The 22170-nt window shown below is 43.3% G+C and overlaps 1 protein-coding gene across 4 annotated transcripts in view; it reads left to right on the top strand.

The window, feature by feature from the left end:
* LOC309563033 (transducin-like enhancer protein 1) overlaps nucleotides 1-18768 on the top strand; it is a 111003-nt gene extending 92235 nt beyond the window's left edge. For all 4 annotated transcript variants that reach the window (XM_082267327.1, XM_082267326.1, XM_082267325.1 and 1 more), the window contains 5 exons: nucleotides 5561-5808; nucleotides 8135-8282; nucleotides 8887-9037; nucleotides 15859-15935; nucleotides 18515-18768. In XM_082267327.1, coding sequence (XP_082123453.1) covers nucleotides 5561-5808; nucleotides 8135-8282; nucleotides 8887-9037; nucleotides 15859-15935; nucleotides 18515-18622 — 732 coding nt within the window. In that variant the 3' untranslated portion in view covers nucleotides 18623-18768. The remainder of the gene's footprint in view (nucleotides 1-5560; nucleotides 5809-8134; nucleotides 8283-8886; nucleotides 9038-15858; nucleotides 15936-18514) is intronic.
* The last annotated feature ends 3402 nt before the right edge of the window (nucleotides 18769-22170 follow it).

Raw genomic sequence — 22170 nt, 5'->3', positions numbered from 1 at the left:
GGTCAGTGTCACTACTGATAGCATGAGGCGATACCTGGACCCTGTAGAGGTTGCACAGGCAGTCCAACTCCTCCAGGATGGCACATCAATATGTGCCATTGCCAGGGGTCTCCCAGCACAGTCTCAAGAGTATGGAGGAGATTCTAGGAGGCTGGCAGTTACTCTAGGAGAGCTAAACAGGGCCTCCTAAAGGTCCCTTAACCCATTAGCAGGACCGGTATCTGTTCCTTTGTGCACGGAGGAACAGAATGAGCACTGCCAGAGCCCTACAAAATACAGCAGGCCACTTGCATGAATGTCTCTAAACCAAACAATCAGCAACAACTTCATGAGGGTAGCCTGAGGGCCCGACGTCCTCTAGTGGGCCCTGTGCTCCCTGCCCAGCCCCGTGGGGCTTGCTTGGCATCTGCCATTGAACTCCAAAATTGACAGGTCTGCTACTGGCGCCCTGATGAGATGAGAGCAGGTTCACCATGAGCACATGTGACAGACGTAAAAGGGTCTGGAGAAGCCGTGGAGAACATTATGCGGCCTGTAACATCATTCAGCATGACCGGTTTGGTGGTGGGTCATATCCCTATAGGGACGCACAGACCTCTACAGGCTAGACAATGGCACCATGGCTGCCATTAGGAATCAGCATGAAATTCTTGGGCCCATTAGAAAACCCTACGCTGGTGCAGTGGGTCCTGAGTTCCTCCTGGTGCACGACAATGCCTGGTCCTATGTGGCGACAGTATGCAGCCACTTCCTGGAGAATGAAGGAATTGATACCATTGACTGACCCCCTATGCTTGCCTGACCTAAATCTAGTAGAACACCTCTGAGATGTTATGTTCCGGTCCATTCAACGCCACTAGGTTGCACCTCAGTCTATTCAGGAGCTCACTGATGCCCTGGTCCAGATCTGGGAGGAAATACTCCAGGACACCATCCGTCTCATTAAGAGCATTCCCCAATGTTGCCAGGCATGCATACAAGCACATGGGGGCCATTCAAACTACTGAGTACCCTTTTGAGTTGCTTTAATTAAATTTCAGCTAAATGGACTAGCCCGCTGCATCACTTTTTCACTTTGGTTTTTGGGGGTGTCTTTGAGTTCGGCTCTCTGTAGGTTGATAATTTTTCATTTTCATCAAATGATGTGGCATCCTTTCATTCCTAACACATTACCCACTCCATATCAGTATAGATATCCAGCATGATAATTTTTCCCCATTGAGATCTGATGTGTTTTCAATGTGTTCCTTTAATTTTTTTGAGCAGTGTATTGGTTGCTGCTACATCCTAAACCATGAGAAGTTGACAGGATATATATATATATATATATATATATATATATATATATAATCCAATTTTCTCGCTCGTTCTTTGGCGGACACAGCTCGTCATCTTCATTACTATATAGACGTGCCAAAGCAGTGTCAAACATGAGGGGTGGGAACAGTAAGAAAAAAACTTCCCCCAAGGCTAGACACATAACCAGCCAGGTAACATGGAGCTCAACTATCAACAGAAGCACACTGAAAAAAAAAAAAAAAAAAAAAAAAAAAAAAAAAAAAACACACACAACCCTAAAGAAGACAAGTCCTCTAAAGAGCAGCCTGAAAAACCTTGATGGGGAAGGAAGCATCTGCCAACACATCGACCTTACATAACTTTGTGAACATGTGCACAAACCACAAACGACCAGGTGCCCGCCTGGCAAACCTGCATCACTAAGTGCCCAAGTAGAGTGCCCCTTAACAGGAAAAGGAGAACCTGACCCTGACCCTTTAATGGCATAAGCCTACCGTCTGTCTGATCCATCTGGAAATGGCCGCAGCAGAAGCAGATAGCCCTTTGCGAGGTCCATCCGTGAGAACAAATCGTGAGTCTGACTTTCTAAAAAAAAGACTGTAGCTGCCAGGTACACCCTTATTGCCCCAACCACAGCAAGGGAATGCAAAGCAATTTCCTTAGGATGTTTAGGCATGGGACACAGGGAAGGCAACACAATGTCTTCATTCAAATATAAATTAGAGACGACCTTCAGAAGGAACGACGGACATGGGCGAAGAACCGCCTTATCCTTGTGAACTACCAGGTAAGGGGAACATCAAGACAGCGCCGTCAGCTCTGACACCCTGCACGCAGAAGTGATAGCCACCAAAAAAAACACCTTCTGGGATAACGTAAGCAGGGGAACCTCCCGAATATTTTCAAACAGAGCCTTCCGGAGAACCGACAACACCAAATTGAGGTCCCACGGCAACAAACGTTGAAAGAAAACTGCCAGGGCCAAGACCTGGCCCTTGATGTACCCCGGGGGCCAAGACCTGGCCCTTGATGTACCCCGGGGGCCAAGACCTGACTAGGCAGAAAAAAAACATATTTCCTATTGCAGAGAGTGGGAGTATACCCCCTGGGACTGCTCCATAGGTGTAGTCAAGTTGTCTGCCTAATGCCCTACTCCTGTTGGGGGCAGTATAACCCATATAGTCATGAAGATGAGGAGTTGTGTCAGTCAATGAACGAAAGTGAAAAGTTGTTTGCCCCGGGGTCCAAGCAACACCTCTGTGGCTACCTCCTCCATTTAGCTAATCCACTTCTACAGCCCTATTTTACATCAATACATTACTAGCATATAGTAGCTTTAAATGGATTTACTGATGAAGAATTTTGGTCATGCACACACTATATAGAATGTATTACTATATACAGTTGTGTTCAAAATTATTCAACCCCCCCAATGCTGTAAAGGGTTTAGGGAATTTAGTGTACATTTGTAATTGTATTCAGAATGAAATCCTACAAGGACTTTTTAAAGAACCATATGCAATTAAAATTACATCAATTGGTTTTGTAATACAGTAGTAAATGTTTTTTTTTTTTGTGAATTCTTCATTGACACAATTATTCAACCTCTTAATGACTACCACTCTGAAGAACAGAGGTTCATTAAAGTGTTTTCAATCAGGTATTGAAAACACCTGTGGATGTCAGGGAGCAGCAATAAAGCCTAATAAGCACCAATTAGGCAGCTTTAAAATGACTGTGATACTCAGCTCCTTCTAGACATTTACTGGTGTGGTTACAAACATGGTGAAGTCAAGAGAATGGTCCAGGAAGACAAGAGAAGAGGCGATTACTATTCACAGGAAGGGCAATGGCTATAGGAAGCATCATTCGCAAATTCAAGGCAAAGGACACTGTTGAAACGCTACCTGGTCGTGGCAGAAAGAAGATGCTGAGTGGAGAAAAGTCCCCGTGTGACTGCTGAGGAACTGAGAAAAGATTTGTCAGATGTGGGTACTGAAGTTTCTGCTCAGACAACACGGCGCACACTGCGTAATGAAGGCCTCCATGCCAGAACTCCCAGGCGCACCCCTTGCTGTCTCCAAAGAATAAGAAGAGTCGACTGCAGTATGCCAAAAGTCATGTGGACAAACCACAGAAGTTTTGGGATAGTGTTCTGTGGACTGATGAAACAAAATTAGAACAGTTTGGGCCCATGGATCAACGCAATGTTTGGAGGAGGAAGAACAAGGCCTATGAAGAAAAGAACACCGTGCCTACTGTGAAGCATGGCGGGGGGTCAATCATGCTTTGGGACTGTTTTGCTTCTGCAGGTACAGGGAAGCCTCAGCGTGTGCAAGGTACCATGAATTCTCTTCAGTACCAGGAGATATTGGATGACAATGTGATGCAGTCCGTCACGAACCTGAGGCTTGGGAGAAGTTGGACCTTTCAACAGGACAATGATCCCAAGCATACTTCCAAGTCCACTAGAGCATGGTTGCAGATTAAAGGCTGGAACATTTTGGAGTGGCCATCACAGTCACCAGACTTAAATCCGATTGAGAACCTCTGGTGGGACTTAAAGAAAGCAGTTGCAGTGCACAAGCCTAAAGCCCCGTACACACGTACCGATCGTCGGCCGAACGATCGCCGTCTTTTGTCTAGGGCTGTCGTGTCTGTTGAAAACTGCAAAAGACTGCACACGAATTTTGTCGGCCAACAACAGCCAACTGCAGAAGTGATGTCATGTGATGGTTAACTTTCCTGGTCTTTTTTCTTTTCTGAGCATGCCCAGTCTTGCAAATCTGCTGTCTTGTCGGCCGAATTCTGTACTGACTGGCGAACAATCGGCCGTTCTGGTGTTGGCCAACAAAAATTTTAATGCTTGCACGACAGATTCTTTTCGGCCGAAAGTGCGCTGTCGGAAGCATCATACTAACAAGCCTACAATGGGCCGATCAGTCGTCGGCCGAATCTTTACGGCCGTTAATCGGTACGTGTGTACGGGGCTTAAGAATGTGACTGAACTGGAGGCTTTTGCCCATGACGAATGGGCGAAGATACCCGTAGATCGCTGCAAGACACGTGTCAAGCTATCCTTCACGTTTAAAAGCGGTTATAACTGTAAGAGGATGTTGTACTAAGTACTAAGATTGAATGTCACTTGGGGGTTGAATAAAACTGATAATGATGTGAGCACAGAAAAGACATTTGTGGTTCTTTCATTATAAATGTTATGTTATATTTGTCTGACCTACACGTGCCGCTTTGATTTAATTGTAAGCAGGATGACTGAATGATCAAAATCAATGTCAAACTGGCCAAAACAATCAATTTCAGTGGGGGTTGAATAATTTTGAACACAACTGTATATATATACACATACATACACACATATATAATATATACACACATTATATATATATATATATATATATATATATTTTGGCTTGCCATAAAATCCATTTCTCTGATGTTCATTGACGGACACAGCACCCACCCCTCTATGGAGTTGGGTTTTGTCTTCTGACACTGCTTGTAACAAAACTGAATACCTATAGCAGAGAGTGGAGTATACCCCGGGGACTGCCTCATAGGTGTAGTCAAGTTTTTTTGGGGTTTTTTTTGTCTGCCTAGTGTCCTCCTGTAGGGGGGCAGTATAACCCATATAATCATGAAGATGAGGTGCGGTGTCCATCAATAAACATCAGAGAAATTAATTTTACGGTAAGTCATAAATCCCATTTTTTGGGCCACCTTTCCCTCCCTGCATAGCTCCAAGACATTAGTGAACGAGAAATCATTGGACAGTGCAATTACTGTTATGTCCAGTGCAATTACTGTTATGACAAAAAGATGCTTTTCCTTGATTCCAGGTGTTAAATTGCAGAAAGTATGGTGTTGGTGTTTTTTTTGTACATGTACGTCTCAACATGACTGCTTTGCCCATATTTTATTTTGGGAGTTCTTTCAGTCAAGGTATATGCACCGACTTGCAAAACAGCTGACAGTCCACATTTCACAAGGCTTAACTTTTAAATAGGGAAATGTCTGAGACTGTGAATTCTAGACGTCTAGTACACTGCCTGATCGGCTGCTGTATTTCTCTGCTGAAAAAACAGTGCCTGTTGTACCAAACTGGCCCCTTTTAGGAAGCTTGGTTCTGTATCCCCATTTCCTCCTTCTGTCAGACCCAGGGAACCAAAAAAAGTCTCAGCTGCTTGGGATAGTGTGTATGTTGTGCTGGAGATTAATAAACTTTTTTTGCATATCATTCCAGAACCGTGACAATTATATTCGCTCTTGTAAGCTCCTTCCGGATGGCCGCAGTTTGATTGTTGGGGGAGAAGCCAGCACCTTGTCAATATGGGATCTGGCATCGCCTACTCCAAGGATAAAGGCAGAATTAACATCTTCTGCTCCTGCTTGTTATGCTCTTGCTATCAGTCCAGATGCCAAGGTCTGCTTCTCTTGCTGCTCTGATGGGAACATTGTTGTTTGGGACCTACAAAACCAGACCCTTGTCAGGTAAGCTTTGACAACACATTTTGCATGAGGTATTCATTTTTCTTGACTTTACATGATTTTAAATCCCTGGTGCCCAGCATGCAGCCCTTTGGTATATGATGTGTGGCCCTCGGACCTCAGCAATCTGTATTGGGAGAATTGATTATGGTAATGGCATTGATCTCCACTAGCCTCATGTAACATGTTTCCAGTTTCATGTTGTCTTCTGTACCATATCTCCAGCCAAAAATGTATCATGTCCCCACACTGACCCTCATTACCTCCATTAGTGCTGCAGTTTGGCTGTCCTCTCAAGCATTACATATATTGAACATTGTGTGGCCCTTTGGTAATGCCAGGCTCCCTTTAGCTCATAAGTTCACAGCAACGGTTTTAAATGATACTGTATTGTAGCCATAGATGAGCTCAAACCTTTGATAACATTTGCTACATGCTTTGGAAAAGTCTCTTATCCAAAAAGTGAGCAGCCAGTTATTTCAAACTTCATATCCCCCCCCTCCCTTTTCTACAGTGTACATAATGTATATACAGTTATAACCTTTCACATGCACATATACAGTTGGCTTACCCCCTTTCCCCTTCCCAAAATCCTCCTATTGCAGCTCTATATGTAAAAATCCCTTAAATGCCTTCAAATGTGCAGCGCTTTACAACATGAGGGCGGAAAGTACAATTACTATACAATTCAATACATAAGGAATCCGAGGGCCCTGCTCTTCAGAGCTTACAATCTCTAAGCGGGAGGGTCAAATGATACACAAGGTAACAACTGTGGGAGATGAGCTGATTGAGAAAATAAAAGTACAGATGTTTGGATATATACAACTTGTGTAAATGCCTCCCCCATAGTAGTCACATTAGACACTGCCTTCCACCCCATGATTTCTTGCTCTAGTGTATATCATTAGGTGATTATCTCTATACCCCATAGTGGTCAGGCATAGCGGAATCCTTAAATATTCCCTTGCCCTTAGACTTATTTGCAAATAAATGAGCAACTCCACCATAGTTTTCAAAACCTTGACTCTGATTCATTAGTGTTTTGTAAAATAAGATCATTCTTGTCTCTGACTGCAAAAGTAGCAGTACCAATGGTAATTCATATCTGAAAGGTTTGCATTAAATTGTTTTAGATCCATAACTTTCTGGGTGAATTTTGTGGAATACTCCTCGTTCATATTAGACCAAAGACCTGCTATTGTACTGCCATTACAAGATTCATTGTTTATTTTTAGTAGTTTAAAAAAACTTGTCATAAATCTGGGCAGCTTAGACCAAGCATGTAAATAAAAAAAAAATGCATAAGCAGATGTTACCTTCTGTGAAGCCATTCGTAAACTAGGAGGTGTACCTTCAAAGTTCTCTGGAGATCTTTAAAGTTGGCCTTAAAATGGTTTCAAAGGTTCAAAGTCTTTTTAACCTTCATGCATACTATGTATGAAGGTAAAAAACCTGTGTACAGTGGCCCCTGTCTGTGTACAGCAGCCCCTCAGCCCCCTAATATTCATTTGAGCTCCCTCTTGGTCCAGCGATGTGCATGAGAGCTGAGCTGCTCCCGGGTCTCTCATTCCTCATTGGCAGAGAGAGCAGCAGGAGCCAGCGGCTCCTAATACGGTCAATCACAGCCACTGAGCCAATGAGGAGAGAGCGGGGCCGCGGCTCTTTCTTATGAATGCTAGACTTGAGAGCAAGCACGCTCCAGTGCCCCCAGAGCAGTCAGCTCTTGTTATTGGGGGCACTGGCTAAAGTGAAGGCGCCAGGAGCGCTGACGGGGGACCTTAAAGAGGAACAGGGCTGCTCTGTGCAAAACCATTACACAGAGCAGGTAAGGATGTGTGGTGTGTTTTTTTTTTTTTTTTTTTTTTCTTCTGCCTTTTTAATGTAACTTTAACCTCCACAGCTACTGAGCCTTCAAGGCGGTTATCTTTCATCAGAACTGTTGTTCCTTCCCCTTTATAAGTCAATGTAATGTAAAAGCAGCTTGAAGGTCAAAGGCAGGTCCGAAGGAGGTCAAATGCAATTGTCAATGATTCTGAAAGATCTCCGAAGCATGTCTGGCTTTTGTTAACAGAAAACTGCTCTTGCTCTGCCTAGCTATAGCTGAGCATAAAGCTGCAGCTATGTAAAGAGAAAAAAATATCTATCCATATTGAAGTTCTTCCAATTCACAGAATAGTAATATGGAGGCAAAGTTTTGTATACAGGAACAGCAGCAGGTGTATGTTTTATCAGTTATTACAAACCATTATTGTATTTACTGTCATGTGGTCTATTAAACATACTTATGTCAATGATTTCCTGTTTTTTATTCTTTTTATTTCTAAAGACAATTTCAAGGACACACAGATGGTGCCAGCTGTATAGACATTTCTCATGATGGCACCAAACTATGGACTGGTGGTTTGGATAATACAGTTCGTTGCTGGGACTTGAGAGAAGGAAGGCAACTACAGCAACATGACTTTAACTCTCAGGTAGTGATTAAAATCCATGAAATCTTGCCACTTATTTCTGAAACCTCATATGAAAGCAGGGGTTTCTGATTTCCAGACCTTAGCCTGGTTTTAGGGTAGTTGTCACCACTAAGGTTCCGTTCACATCTAGGGCCTTACGTTGTTACAAATTGCAGCACCCCCCCATCTGCTCTAAGCCTCAGCTCCAAAAACGCCCAACAAGGTAAATCCTATTCATTTCAATGGCCCCTGTTCACATCTTAGCGTTCTGGCGCCATACAAAATGCCCATCGCTCAAAGTACATGATTTTTTTTTTTTTTGGCAGAGAACTTTTATTTTCTCATTGGTCACTTGACAACTTGAAAGCGCTGCAAAAACACCTGTAAAAATAGCAACGCCTAGATGTGAATTTAGCCTTAAGCTGAACAGGTTGAGCTGCAGGGGGCTCAGAATTAGTAGCTCACTGCTAGAAGTCAGTAAAGTGGGAGGTGATGGTTGCTTCCATAGGTAGCTCCAGGGACTGGTATTTTGCTTGGTGACCGACTTGCTGTAAAACTTTTTCGTATGGGATATATATCTTGAAAAATTAACTTTTTTTTTTCTCTCCTCCCCATACACTTGCAGATCTTCTCTTTGGGCTACTGCCCCACAGGGGAATGGTTGGCAGTTGGCATGGAGAGCAGTAATGTTGAGGTCCTTCACGTTTCCAAACCTGACAAGTACCAGCTGCATCTGCATGAGAGTTGTGTCCTGTCCTTGCAGTTTGCTTCCTGTGGTAAGTTCTCTGGGGAAGCCAACTGTGAAGCTATTATTGTAGGCTGTTAAACTAAAATTATTAAAAACTAGCCTCTAAGTGAACAGAAGGTGATGCAAAAAGTAAAAGGGAAAATGCAAAACGTTTTTTTTTTTTTGTTTACAGGTTAAAATCAGCATTTTTTTTTTTTTTTTTTTTTTTTGCTGGAAAATTTACTTGGAACACCCAAACTTCACTTAACCACTTCTGGACCAGAATGATTTGCCCCCTTAATGACAGGCCATTTTTTGCGATTCGGCACTGCGTTACTTTAACAGACAATTGTGCGGTCGTGTGACGCTGTACCTAAATAAAATTTGTGTCCTTTTTTTTCCCCCACAAATAGAGCTTTCTTTTGGTGGTATTTGATCACCTCTGCAAATTTTGTTATTTTTTGCGCTATAAACAAAGAGCAACAATTCTGGAAAAAAAAAAAAAATATATATATATATATATATATATATATATATATATATATTTATTTTTCACTTTCTGCTATATAACATTCCCCAAAAAAATTCTAATTTTTTCATCCTTTTAGGCCAATTTGTATTCTGCTACATATTTTTAGTAAAAAAATCCTAATAAGCATATTTTGATTGGTTTGTGCAAAAGTTATGTCTACAAATTGGGGAAAGATTTGTAATTTTTATTTATTTATTAGTAATGGCAGCGATTTGCGATTTTTAGTGGGACTGCAACATTGCAGCGGACAGATCGGACCCCTAAATAAAATTTTTTACGCTTTTGGGGGACCGGTGACATTACCACAGTAATCAGTGCTTAAAATATGCACAGTTACTGTATTGACACTGGCAGGGAGGGAGTTTACCCAGGGGTGGTAAAAGGGATGTGTGAGCCTAGGGGAGTTTTTTCTAACTGTATGGGGGAGGGACTTGTGAAATGAACATAGAGACCTGTGATCCTAAATAGGAGGTTCACAGGTGCTCTGTGATCATTTCAGAGAGAACGGTCTGCTGTGATTACAACAGCTGACCATCCTTCTCTCTCAGCGGGGAGTGATCGCGGGCGGCAATCGCGGCCGCCAGCCCAATGGATCGGCATCCCCATACGTCTGTTCGGGCAGCCGAGCCAGCCTGCCGCAGTCAACAAGTGGTTAACATATTTTTTTTTTTTTAGCAGAGCATAAAATGGCAGTCGTTGCAATATTTTATGTCAATGTGTGTTTTGCACAGTGGTCTTTCAACTGCAAATTTTTTTGGAAATCAAAAATGTGAAAGCTGTTGCGCCGAGTAAATAGATGCCTAACATGTCGCGCTTTAAGATTGCACACGCTCACAACCTACAGCATTTGATCTCCTTAGGTGACGCTTTAAAAATTTTACAGTTACCTTTTTAGAGTTACAGAGGAGGTCTTGTGCTAGAATTCTTGCTCTCGCTCAAACTATAGCGGAGAAACCTCACATGTGTGATTTGAACAATGTTTACATTTGCGGGGGCAACTTGCGTGTGCTTTTCCTTCCCCAAGATTGGTGTTTTCGAATACTTTGGATTTTTTAAAACTGGCGCCGTTGTCTGACGAGTAGACCGGAAGTGACGTTACTTCTGGGGTTACTACATTCCATTTTTGTGCAGGTCTCCAGGCAGCCGGCGGATGTGCTAGCTGGTCGTTCGGGTCCCCCCCCCCCCCCGGTGAGACAGGAGACCCGGGGGGGGGGGGATCCCTTCCCCTCCCCGCCCCCCGCTTGTAATAATAGCTGAGCAGCTACTTAGCCACATCGGTTGTTATTACAAGAAAGCCGGTTGTTATTACAAGAAAGCCAACTGTTCGCTCTAAAAAACAGTACAACCGCTTGAGCAAAATGACATGCAGCAGTGGTTCTCAACTCCAGTCCTTAGGACCCACTAATAACTCCAGTCCTTAGGACCCACTAACAACTCCAGTCCTTAGGACCCACTTAACAGGCCAGGTTTAAAGTATTACTTTGGGGAGTACTGCAATATACTGAGCAGCAAATTAGATCTCCTGTGATGTATTTCAGTTATCTTACAAACCTGGCCTGTTAGTGGGTCCTGAGGACCAGAGTTGAGAACCACTGCCATACAGGTACGTAATTTTGTGGCAAGTGGTTAAAGCTGTACCTGCTGCTGCTGTTTTATTTTGAAGCATAACAGCAAATTCTTCAATGTCTATAGTTGTATAAAAAGAAAAATGTTGCTGGGTTAATGCTACATTTTATTGTTGCATGAAAAAGTCATGGTTGCCTTATGCTATAAACCCATCCCTACCTTTTTGAAATCCTAGCGAATCTATCCTTCAAATAGTGGTTTATTGATGTAAACCTTTTCTGCAAATTGTTTACTGGTGTGTTGGCCTTTAAAGGCCAGCATTATATAAAATGCAAACGTATTCTAAAGATAATGAAATGCAATGACTCCAATGTAGGGACATTTAAATAGAATGCGATCGGCAATAATGGCAAATAATAATGTTTACAATATTTAGAGAAGGTCCACACCCTTTGTTAAAATTTGCATAGCCACTTTATATTGATGTAACAATGATGCACAATGTATTGACATGTTAAAGCAGTATGCATATTCGCTCTACTTTGTTACAATGACTGGTTAAGTTTTTTATTGCCACTAGTCCATTTTTCCTTTCTTCATCAGTGCCCTACTCTGCTCCCTAATATTGACCTGCTGAGGTCCAGACCTTTCCTTTTTAGGCATAAGCTCAGAATGACCAGCACTTGTGTAGCTTGAGAATATAATACTTAACATGTGAAACTTGTCACACTGCGACCTGCTCCATGCCCTCTCCAGCTATTTTTGAAAAAAAAAAATGTGCTCAGCTTCTGATGGTTTAGGATGCAGCAGCAAATAATACTGCTCAAAAAAATTTAAGGAACACTTGGAAAACACATTAGATCTCAATGGGGAAAAATAGATCATGTTGGATATCTATACTAATATGGACTGGATAATGTTTTAGGAACCAAAGGATGCCACATCGTTTGATAGAAATGAAAATTTTTAACCTACAGAGGGCTGAATTCAAAGATACCCTGAAAATCAAAGTGAAAAAATGATGCAGCAGGCTAGTCCATTTTGCTGAAATTTCATTGCAGTAACTCAAAATGGTACTCAGTAGTTTTTATGACCCCACGTGCTTGTATGCATGTGGGACAACATCGGTGCATGCTCTTAATGAGACGGATGGTGTCCTGGGGTATTTCCTCCCAGATCTGGACCAGGGCAATACTGAGCTCCTTAACAGACTGAGGTGCATCCTGACATAATGTCCCAGAGGTGTTCTATTGGATTTAGGTCAGGCAAACATGGGGGCCATTCAATGGTATCAATTCCTTCAATGAGAACTGTCTGCATATAGACATATGCCGGTTTTCGGTAATTCGATATATCGCGGTATTGCATAGCCACAGTATTGTTATTGTGGCATTTTTAAAATACTGAGTTTCTCTGCTCCTGGGTCTGACTTGTGAATTGATACATTTCAGTGAGCTGGATGACTCATTCACTCACACAGCTCTCCCAGTAACTATAAACAAAAATGATTACATTTGTATCTTTTCCTTCCCTCTGCCAGGGAGAAAGGAAGTTTAACCTCTTAAAGACTGGACCTTTCTCTGACACTTGTTGCTTGCAAGTTAAAATCAGTTTTTTTTTTGCTAGAAAAGTACTTAGAACCCCAAACATTTTATATATATTTTTTAGCAGACCCTACAGAAAAAAAAATGGCGATTGTTGTAATATTTTATGTCACACTGTATTTGCGCAGCAGTCTTTCAAACGCAATTAATAGACTTTAATGAATAAAAAAAAAAAAAAAACGTAACAGTAAAGTTATCCCAATTTTTTTTTTTTGTTACACAGAGAATCGCGATCTTTATTCCAAGCTAAAAAATCGTGATTCTCATTTTGGCCAGAATCGTGCAGCTCTAATATTATATAATATATATATATATATATATATATATATACACACACACACACACACACACACACACACACACACACACACACACCAGCCCACCAGCCCACATTACATTATTATATAGCCATCAAGAAGTGTCTGGCCTACCTGGTGATGACTGGTCCTGGCGCTCTGATCCGATGGCCTGGTCTTTAAAGGGGCAAATCCTTGCGATCCAGAAGTGGTTAAACCTGCAGGAGGACAGGTGTTTTTATCTATTAATGACTTTACTATTGCTTTAGGCCTGGTTCACATGTATGCGGGTTGGCGGTTCACATGTATGCGGGTTGGCGGCCCACATTTGCACAGGCATAGCAGCCCATTGATTTGAACGGGCTGCTATGCCCTCATTTTCCGCAGAAAAAAGGTGCATGCAGCATTTTTTTAAAATTCAGTGGCCTTGAAATCCATCCTGCTTTTGCACCATGCGACTAACCTTCCTGCTCTGGCAAGCTTTCTGCATTTTTTGTATACATGGGCACGGCATTTAAAAACAGTTTGCGTGTACAGCAACGGCAGGTAAGTCGCATGGTGCAAAAGAAGGATGGATTTCATGGCCACTGCATTTTTTTAAATTCTGCATGCACCTTTTTTCAGCTGAAAACGCAGGCATAGCAGCTCAAGCCCATTCACATCAATGGGCTGCTATGCCTGTGCAAATGTGGGCCGCCAACCCGCATACATGTGAACCGCCAACCCGCATACATGTGAACCGCCAACCCGCATACATGTGAACCACCAACCCGCATACATGTGAACCAGGCCTAAAGCGATAGTAAAGTAATTTATAAACAACACCTCCTTCAGGTTTAACCACTTCTTGACCACAAGGATTTGCCCTCTTAATGACCAGGCCGTCGGATCGGAGCCGAGCGCCAGGACCAGTTATCACCAGTTAGGCCAGACACTGCTTGATGACCTATTTTAGGCCTGGTTCACAGAGTCTGTACTGACTGACTATATAATAATGTGCGTAAGTGAACCAAAGCCCCTAAATTCAGCAATGAAATTGAAGTGAGGTGGAAATTTAATAATTTAAATGTAATAATAGAATACCGTGATAATACCGTATACCGTGGCAAAACCTTAATCAATTAATCGCAGCATGAAAATCTGATACCGTCACAAGCCTATCTGCATACTTCCGCCACATCAGGCTGGGCATTGTTGTGCACCAGGAGGAACCTAGGACCCACTGCACCAACTTAGGGTCGGACAATGGGTCCAAGGATTTCATCCCGATATCTAATGGCAGTCAGGGTGCCGTTGTCTATGCCTCCCCAGACCATCACTGATTAACAAAACTGGTCATGCTGAAGGATGTTACAGGCAGCATGACGTTTTCCATGGCTACTCCAGACCATTTCACGTCTGTAACGTGCTCAAAGTGAACCTGCTCTCTTCTGGGAAAAGCAAAGGGGTGAAAGTGGCAGATCTGCCAATTCTGGTGTTCAATGGCAAATGCAAATCGAGCTCCACGGTGTCTGGCAGTGAGCATAGGGCCCACTAGAGGATGTCGGGCCCTCAAGCCACCCTCATGAAGTCTGTGTTTGATTGTTTGGTCAGAGATATTCACACCAGTGGCCTGCTGGAGTTCATTTTGTAGGGCTCTGGCAGTGCTCACCCTGTTCCTCCTTGCACAAAGGAGCAGATACCAGTCCTGCTGATGGGTTAAGGACCTTCTACAGCCCCATCCAGCTCTCCTAGAGTAACTGTCTGTCTCCTGAAATTTCCTATGTGCTCTTGAGACTGCTAGGAGACACAGCAAACCACCTGGCAATGGCACGTATTGATGTGCCATCCTGGAGGAGTTAGACTTCCTGTGCAACCTCTATAGGGTCCAGGTATCGCCTCATGCTACCAGTAGTGACACCGAACGTAGCCAAATGCAAAACTAGTGAAAAATGGTGAGAAAAGATGGAGGGAAAAAAATGGCAGTGGCCTCCACCTGTAAAACCATTCCTGTTTTTGAAAGACCTCTCACATTGTGCCCATCTAGTGCACCTGTTGTTGAATTCATTAACCCCCAAAGCAGCTGTATCTGATTAACAACCCCCTCTGCTATATAACTGACCCAGGTCAGTATCCCAGGATTTTAATTGATGCTATACTCTGATCAAAAGTGTTCCTTTAGGGCTCTTTCACACGGTCCGCCTCCGCAGGCGGATCCGTGTTGCTCAGCGGGGATCGATCCGCGATCCCCGCTGAGCCGGGCGGATGACAGCTCCGTCTCCGCTTGCAGAGCGGAGAGGGAGGTGTCTCAGCACCCGCTGCCCTCTATGGGGGATTGGATGAGAGCGGACCGCTTGTCCGCTCTCATCAGATCCACTCCGCTCCGATTACTGAACGGATGGAAAAATAGGGTTTCCATCCGTCCAGATTTCAGCACAGGATCGGATGCGGAGGGCAGCGGGTGTCAGCGGAGGTCACCTCCGCTGACACCCGCTGCCCCATAGAGCTGCATGGAGGATCCGATCAGATCCGCCTAAAAAACTGACAGGCGGATATGATCGGACCGCCCGTGTGAAAGAGCCCTTAATTTTTTGAGCAGTGTTTATCCTGTCTTGGAGAACTACATCCTGTCTTTATGTAAGCTCCATCTTACACATGGTTTTCCATTTAGAATGGCAGTGAGCAAGGAAAGTGGGCTGCATGGTCAAAGTGACCAACACAGTTTAGGGTTGATTCAAATTTAAATGTCGAGTTGCTAGTTAATTATTGTAGCATGACTGTGCTTTGCAAATCAAGGAAGTTCAGACACCATCAGCAAATAACTTCTAAGGTCTTTTTTTTTTTTACAATGTTTGATGCATCTCAAGATATAACATTGGTAATCTGTTTTCAGGTAAATGGTTTGTAAGCACGGGAAAGGACAATCTGTTAAATGCATGGCGGACTCCATACGGTGCCAGCATTTTCCAGGTGAGAGAATTGCATAGGACCAATTTCACATTTTTATTTACATTGATCTTTATTCTGTTTTGCTCCATTAAAGTACGTTTATTTTCTATTTGATTTTAAGTGGTTGTAAACCTTAGTGATGAAATCTGAACAAAGCACACATCTGTAGTGTTTACTTGTCTATCTTCTAAGTTCTAACTGGTCAATTCATTAACATTTTCCGCATGTGATATTGTGGTCACGTGACTCATGTGCATAAATCGCATGCGTTATTTACTGCAAAATGAAAAATGTTCTGGTAAATATCATTTAAAAATCATGCGGTAAGCTCTTAAGTCCAATTCACAAAAGGAACCGAGTAAAACAAAATGTGATATTTACCACCAGGGTTTTGCTGGTTATATCGGGGACCCCTACACTGTAATTTGACAAATAGCTGGTTGCTAAGGAGCAGCCTGGGAAGCCAACTGCTGCGTCCTTAACGGATGACTCACCTGCTGACAGCTGAATGTAAAAAAAAAAAAAGACAAAAATTATGAAAAGGAAAAAAACAGCGTAGGGTTCCCCTAATGCTTACCAGGCTCTTTGGGTAAAGGGGCTGATCGGAAATTTAACAAGGGGGGGCCTCCAGATCCCACCCTGCCTGTGTGAATGAGTGTGGTACACAGTACCCCTACCCATTCACCAAAAAAAGTGTCAAAAAGTAATAACACGGTTTTTGACCATTCCTTGATGTAAAAAAACTAAAAAAAAACTGCACCGCCGACACTGAAAACAGAAACAAATGGTGCATACTGGGCTGCTGACATCGCAAAGGGGCAGTGTCACTAGGTACCATTGCCAGATGGCCCCACCGTTGCCTATATATGAATTTTTATATGGCAAGCCAGGCATTTGGAGGTTTGCCTTATTGGACAGCGGAGATTTTTTCTCTCTCCTTTTTTTCAGGTGGATTTACATTGCGGGACACTGTTCTTTCTTTAAAACAAAAAAAAAAGGGTTTCTTTTTGACACTTTTTGTGAAAAAGTAGAGGTACCCCATACTGATTCACATGTGGAGGGGGCTGGGATCTGGGGGGCCCAAAGAAGCACCCACCCCCCCATGTTAAGGGCATGTGGCCTAGTATGGTTTAGGAAGAGGGGGGGAACCCTCGCTCGTTTCCGGGGGAAACTCGCTGACAACTGATCAGTCATCCCTCGTTAAGGATGCAGCGGCCGACTTCCCGGCCCGCTGCTTGGCAATACAGCTCAATGCAATAAATTACCGCTATATCGAACAAATACCACATTCGGTATGTAACGCTGAATTCTTAGTGAATTGCACTTTCAAAACGTATTTACCGCAAGTGTTATTTTACTGCATTTTTTTGGGCGTTATTTTACTCTTAGTAAATTGACACCTAAGTGTCCATGGTGCTTCCTTTTTCTGTTATCAGCACTAGTCACTTCTGAGAAGTTTTTCTGATACATGAGATACATTTTTGATCGGGAGGGAGCTCAGCACACAGCTTGTCTATTCAGAACACAGCTCTGCATGTTCCTTTTGTTCCTGTGCCATGTGTGAAGGGGGGTATGCCCCTTTCCTCCTATCAGCTCTCACACACTGGTATAAGAGCTGTAACTACAGCTCTCCACCCCCTTCTCTGTTCCTGACCACTGAAGGATTTTATCACAATTTTGCACTTTGAAGGGATGTAGAGTAGACTGCAGATGATAAGCAAGTAAAACGTATACAGGATTTTTTAAATTTCTATCACCTGAGGCTATTCACTTCACTGGGTATATGTAGCGGTTTACAAACACTTCAATATATATATATATATATATGTAGCATTAGATCCATATGCTGGTGTAACGAAGGACTTTTATGGATGTTTGTATAGATTGGAAACAATTCCAAAGTTACCACATAGCCTTTGAACTTATCTACTGCTTTCTGAGATCTTGAGGATGCTTACATTTCAAAATTAACCCAGCAAAGGACACTTTTCTTACACTTAAAGTGGAACTAAACCCTCCCCCCTTTACCAGCCAAGGAAGCTCCCTTCTTAGCCTTTGTTTGATGTGCAGTTTCCATGGTGGTGCATATGTGATCAGTTATGAAACAGTTTGGTTGAGAGCATAATTAACTGTGGCAGTTATTCATGGTATTCCTTGAATGTAACGGTTTTTGGAAACTGTTAAATCAGTGGCTTTAGTTCCACTTTTAAGGCTAGGTTCACATCCTTGCGGGTGGTTCCTGCACCTGTTCCCGCAGCTGCAACCCCCCGCATTGAAAAATACAGGAGATGCGTTGCCAGTGCCGTATTCTTAAAGGCATGTCACACACACTGTAAATCGCTGCGATTCCAGAAAAGGTTCAGGGACCTTTTCCTTGTGTTTCAGAAGGCATGGCAGCCCAGCGCTTCATAAATGTGAACCTAGCCTAATGAAACTCAGACATAGTGATAATTTGGCAATTGGGGGTCCCAGGCAAATGTTCTATTTACACTTGGTCTTCTGATAATAAAAAGGGCAGTATTTGTTTAATGCATTTTATCAATTGGATAAAGAAGTCAAAATCATTTGATTCACACTTTTTTTTGCAACCTTTCTTACAGTCGAAAGAGTCTTCATCTGTTTTGAGCTGTGACGTATCCACTGATGACCAGTTCATTGTCACAGGTTCGGGTGACAAGAAAGCCACAGTATATGAGGTCATCTACTGAGGACCTCTTTCTTCAGTATCAGTCCCCCTCCTACTGCACGGACCCATGAGGGGGGGTGATCATCTGTTTGGGTTAGTTCTGTTTTTAGGTGTACATTTTAACAGTATCAGCCAGCGTGTATTTAATAATAAAACTGGAGAAAACTGTTTGTTGTCTCTTTCTTGTTACAAGAGAAACAAATGCCATGTTGGCAGATATAAATTTAAGTCATGACTGGGTGGGTGGTAAGACTTTAGTGAATAACAAGATGTAAGTACTTTTTTTTGTGAAAGTAAATATCCCTTTTCTCACAAATAAACTTGTCTAATTAAAGCTCCCTTGGGAATGTTCTGGTTTTCCACTTGAATTACTTCTAAAAGGTGATCTGAACGTTGTTTAATTCATAATAAAGACAGACTTGTTACATACACACCCTTTTATACCTCCATATTGTTAAGGAAGAAAGTACTTGATAGTTAAAGAGGTTGTAAACCCTCTCTTATAACTTGTACCTATAGGTAAGTCTTTAGGAGATATTTACAGTACCTAATAGGTAAGCCTTATTAAACTTGCACCGTTTAGGAGATATTTACTTTTAATGTAGCCGATGACGTCATCCGTGCATGCGCTCTGAAGGAACGGCCACCCGTGCTGTTCCTCCCTTCAGAACCCTGTGCCGTGAACGGCGGGGCATGCGCGGGAGTATGGTTATTGCGGCTCCGGCCAATCAGATGGAAGCATGTCGGCCGTGTCTCTGCTGAGCGTTCTATACTAGCTCATTATGCCTTTGTCTTACAGGTTTTTTTTTTGTTTTTTTTTTTTAGGGGTTTACAACCTCTTTTAATAGTCAAGGTTATTGATGGGGAAAATATGTAAAAACCTTAGAGTTAAAAGCAGTATCAAACCCAAAACAGTGCTGCCGCTGGTGAATGTATTCTGTTGGCAGAATACAATTGTTCCATGAGAGGGATTCCCCCATCCACACACCCAGTGGTTGAATGAAAGAGAAAATGAATTCTGTATGGATGAGACCAATCATTTACCACTCAAAGGGGTGCTTATAATCTGCTTTTATGTATTCAAGCAAAACCTTTATTCTAAAAGAGAATAAAAAACTCTATAAAGTGTGAGCAGGAGTTTGCCTTCAATTTGTCAGTGTATCTCATTCTGCTACTACATCTAAAATGCCTCTCCTTCTAAACTGACCCTTGTGCTCATTTATCCAAAGTTGAGGCACTCTTAATACAGAAGGTGTACTGGCCAGATCCACAGGTAGAAGTGGGGGACAAAAAAGCCAAAAAAAATGCAGCCACCACATTTGATTGGGCAAGCTTGATATTAAAGTTTTTTGATTTTGGGTTCAATATTGCTTTAAAGCCCTGCTCTGGTAAAATAAAAAACACTCTACAGCTACATTGCAAGGGTAAATGCTAGTTTACGTTTAGGGGATTGGAAAAGCACTTCCCAATACTCCACTCCTCTGGCAGACAGTGTTACCACATGCTCTGGCAGTAGATGTGTTTTATCTGCGGCCTCAGATCCAGAACAGGGCTATGCACTGTGGGGCTACCACCAGCACAATATTCTTTAGGCAGATAAGACAAAAGTTAAAATACTCAGAGCCAAAATGTTTTGAATTGTCTAGAGCAGCCCTCAAAAATTCCACTCGCCTACTAGCATTTTGCGAGTGGAATTATGAGGATGGCGAGCTGTGCCTGCCGCCGCCGCCATTAACAGCAGCCGGCGATTTACTTTCACTTTCTTTTTTTAGAAAAGGATGGGCTCTAGGAGCAGAGCACTGCGTCCTGAGCCCACCCATTGTGTGACAATAGCGAATGAGTATTCGCTATTGTCACAGGGATCCTCCTCCTGATGCTCCTACTGGCCAATCAGGAGGCAGGTGTTTCCTGATTGGCCAAAAGGCGAACGATTGTAACTGGCCGAGGAGGAGGACTCGAGACACGGAGGACGCACAGGATTGATGAGAAGCCGCCTGCTGCAGGTAAGTGCACGCTGTGATGATCGCTCTGCAATTAAGGGGACATGCTGTGTGATTATCGCTCTGCAATTAAGGGGACATGCTGTGATGATCGCTCTGCAATTAAGGAGACATGCTGTGATGATCGCTCTGCAATTAAGGGGACATGCTGTGGGCACCCTGCAATGAAAGGGGGTCATGCTGTGGGCGCTCTGCAATGAAAGGGGACATGCTGTGATGATCGCTCTGCAATGAAAGGGGACATGCTGTGGGCACTCTGCAATGTAAGGGGACATGCTGTGGGCGCTCTGCAATTTAAGGGGTCATGCTGTGAGCGCTCTGCAATTTAAGGGGACATGCTGCGATTGCTCTGCAATGAAAGGGGACATGCTGTGATCGCTCTGCAATGAAAGGGGACATGCTGTGATCGCTCTGCAATGAAAGTGGACATGCTGTGGGCGCTCTGCAATGTAGAGGGCGTGTTTAGGGGCGGAGCAGGGTGGGGTTTGGGTGGGACAACAAGTGGCGAGTAACTCTTAAGGCCTGGCTAGTAGCTCATGACTTGAAATTTTGAGCCCTGGTCTAGAGAAGAGATAAAACCCCTTCTATTGTTTATTGCTATCTGTATCCGATTCAACCCTTTTATTTGTTCTAGTGGCCCTTGTCAAGTGATATGAAATGCAAAATTTTAGATGTCACTGGAGTCGGCAATAGCTGACAAGTTACCTTAGGGAAGAAGAACTTTGGCCAGGCTACGGACAATCAAATATCTTTATACCCTGAACAAGCCTCAGGAAGCTGTATGTGTACCCTACCAAATTGAAGACCTGAAGCCGGCCTGTGATGCTTCCTTTGCTACTGGACTCTGCATTCGGGCTCACACTTTGTATGTTTTTGCATTTTGCAGTTAGCAGTGGAGAGCTCTACAGGTTCAGGGCAGCAGGGCTCAGCAAATTCCAGTAGTTCCATTTTCTGAAGAACCTTTCCATGGAGGAGATGGTTTGCCCTCCTGTAATGGGCGAAGCAGGAACATTTGTGGGTTTTCCCCTGGGAATTGCCTTGGTTTGGTAAGTGTGGGGTTTATCCCCCACCCTCACAGCCAAGCCCGGGGGGCAGTCTCCTGCCTTTGGCACAGGGGGGTGGGTGGTAACAGTACATTAGCCAGGAAGCAGTGAGTCAGAGAGACTTCAATACTTTTTGTCGTGGCCATAGTCCTCTGTGTGCATAGTCTTGCCCTCTCTAGGAGGTTCTCAGTCTTGTGCCTAACTCCAGCCACCATCTTGAGTACACGGCTCTTCTAAAAAGAAGCATGCTACAGATCGAAGTCCTCCCCGATCCAGATTTTTTTTTACCAGGTCCCTGCATCACCTTGGCTGGAACAGCTGCATGCCTTCTGCTCTGCAACAACAGTCTCTGCACTGATTAAGGTTGTGAGTACACCACAGGGGAGCCCCTCACCACCATGGCCGAAGTCACAAGGAAAATGGGATGAGGGGCAGGTCTGTACACAGCATGAATATTGGCAATAAGGTTATGCGGGGAGCCTCTCAAAACTCTGCATCTGGGTCTCTGGACCTCAGTTTCCCCACCT

This window comes from Pelophylax lessonae (genome assembly GCF_965119305.1).
Source record: "Pelophylax lessonae genome assembly, chromosome: 1".
In the NCBI taxonomy this organism is placed as follows: Eukaryota; Metazoa; Chordata; class Amphibia; order Anura; family Ranidae; genus Pelophylax; species Pelophylax lessonae.
This window is presented reverse-complemented; position numbering and strand designations above follow the sequence as displayed.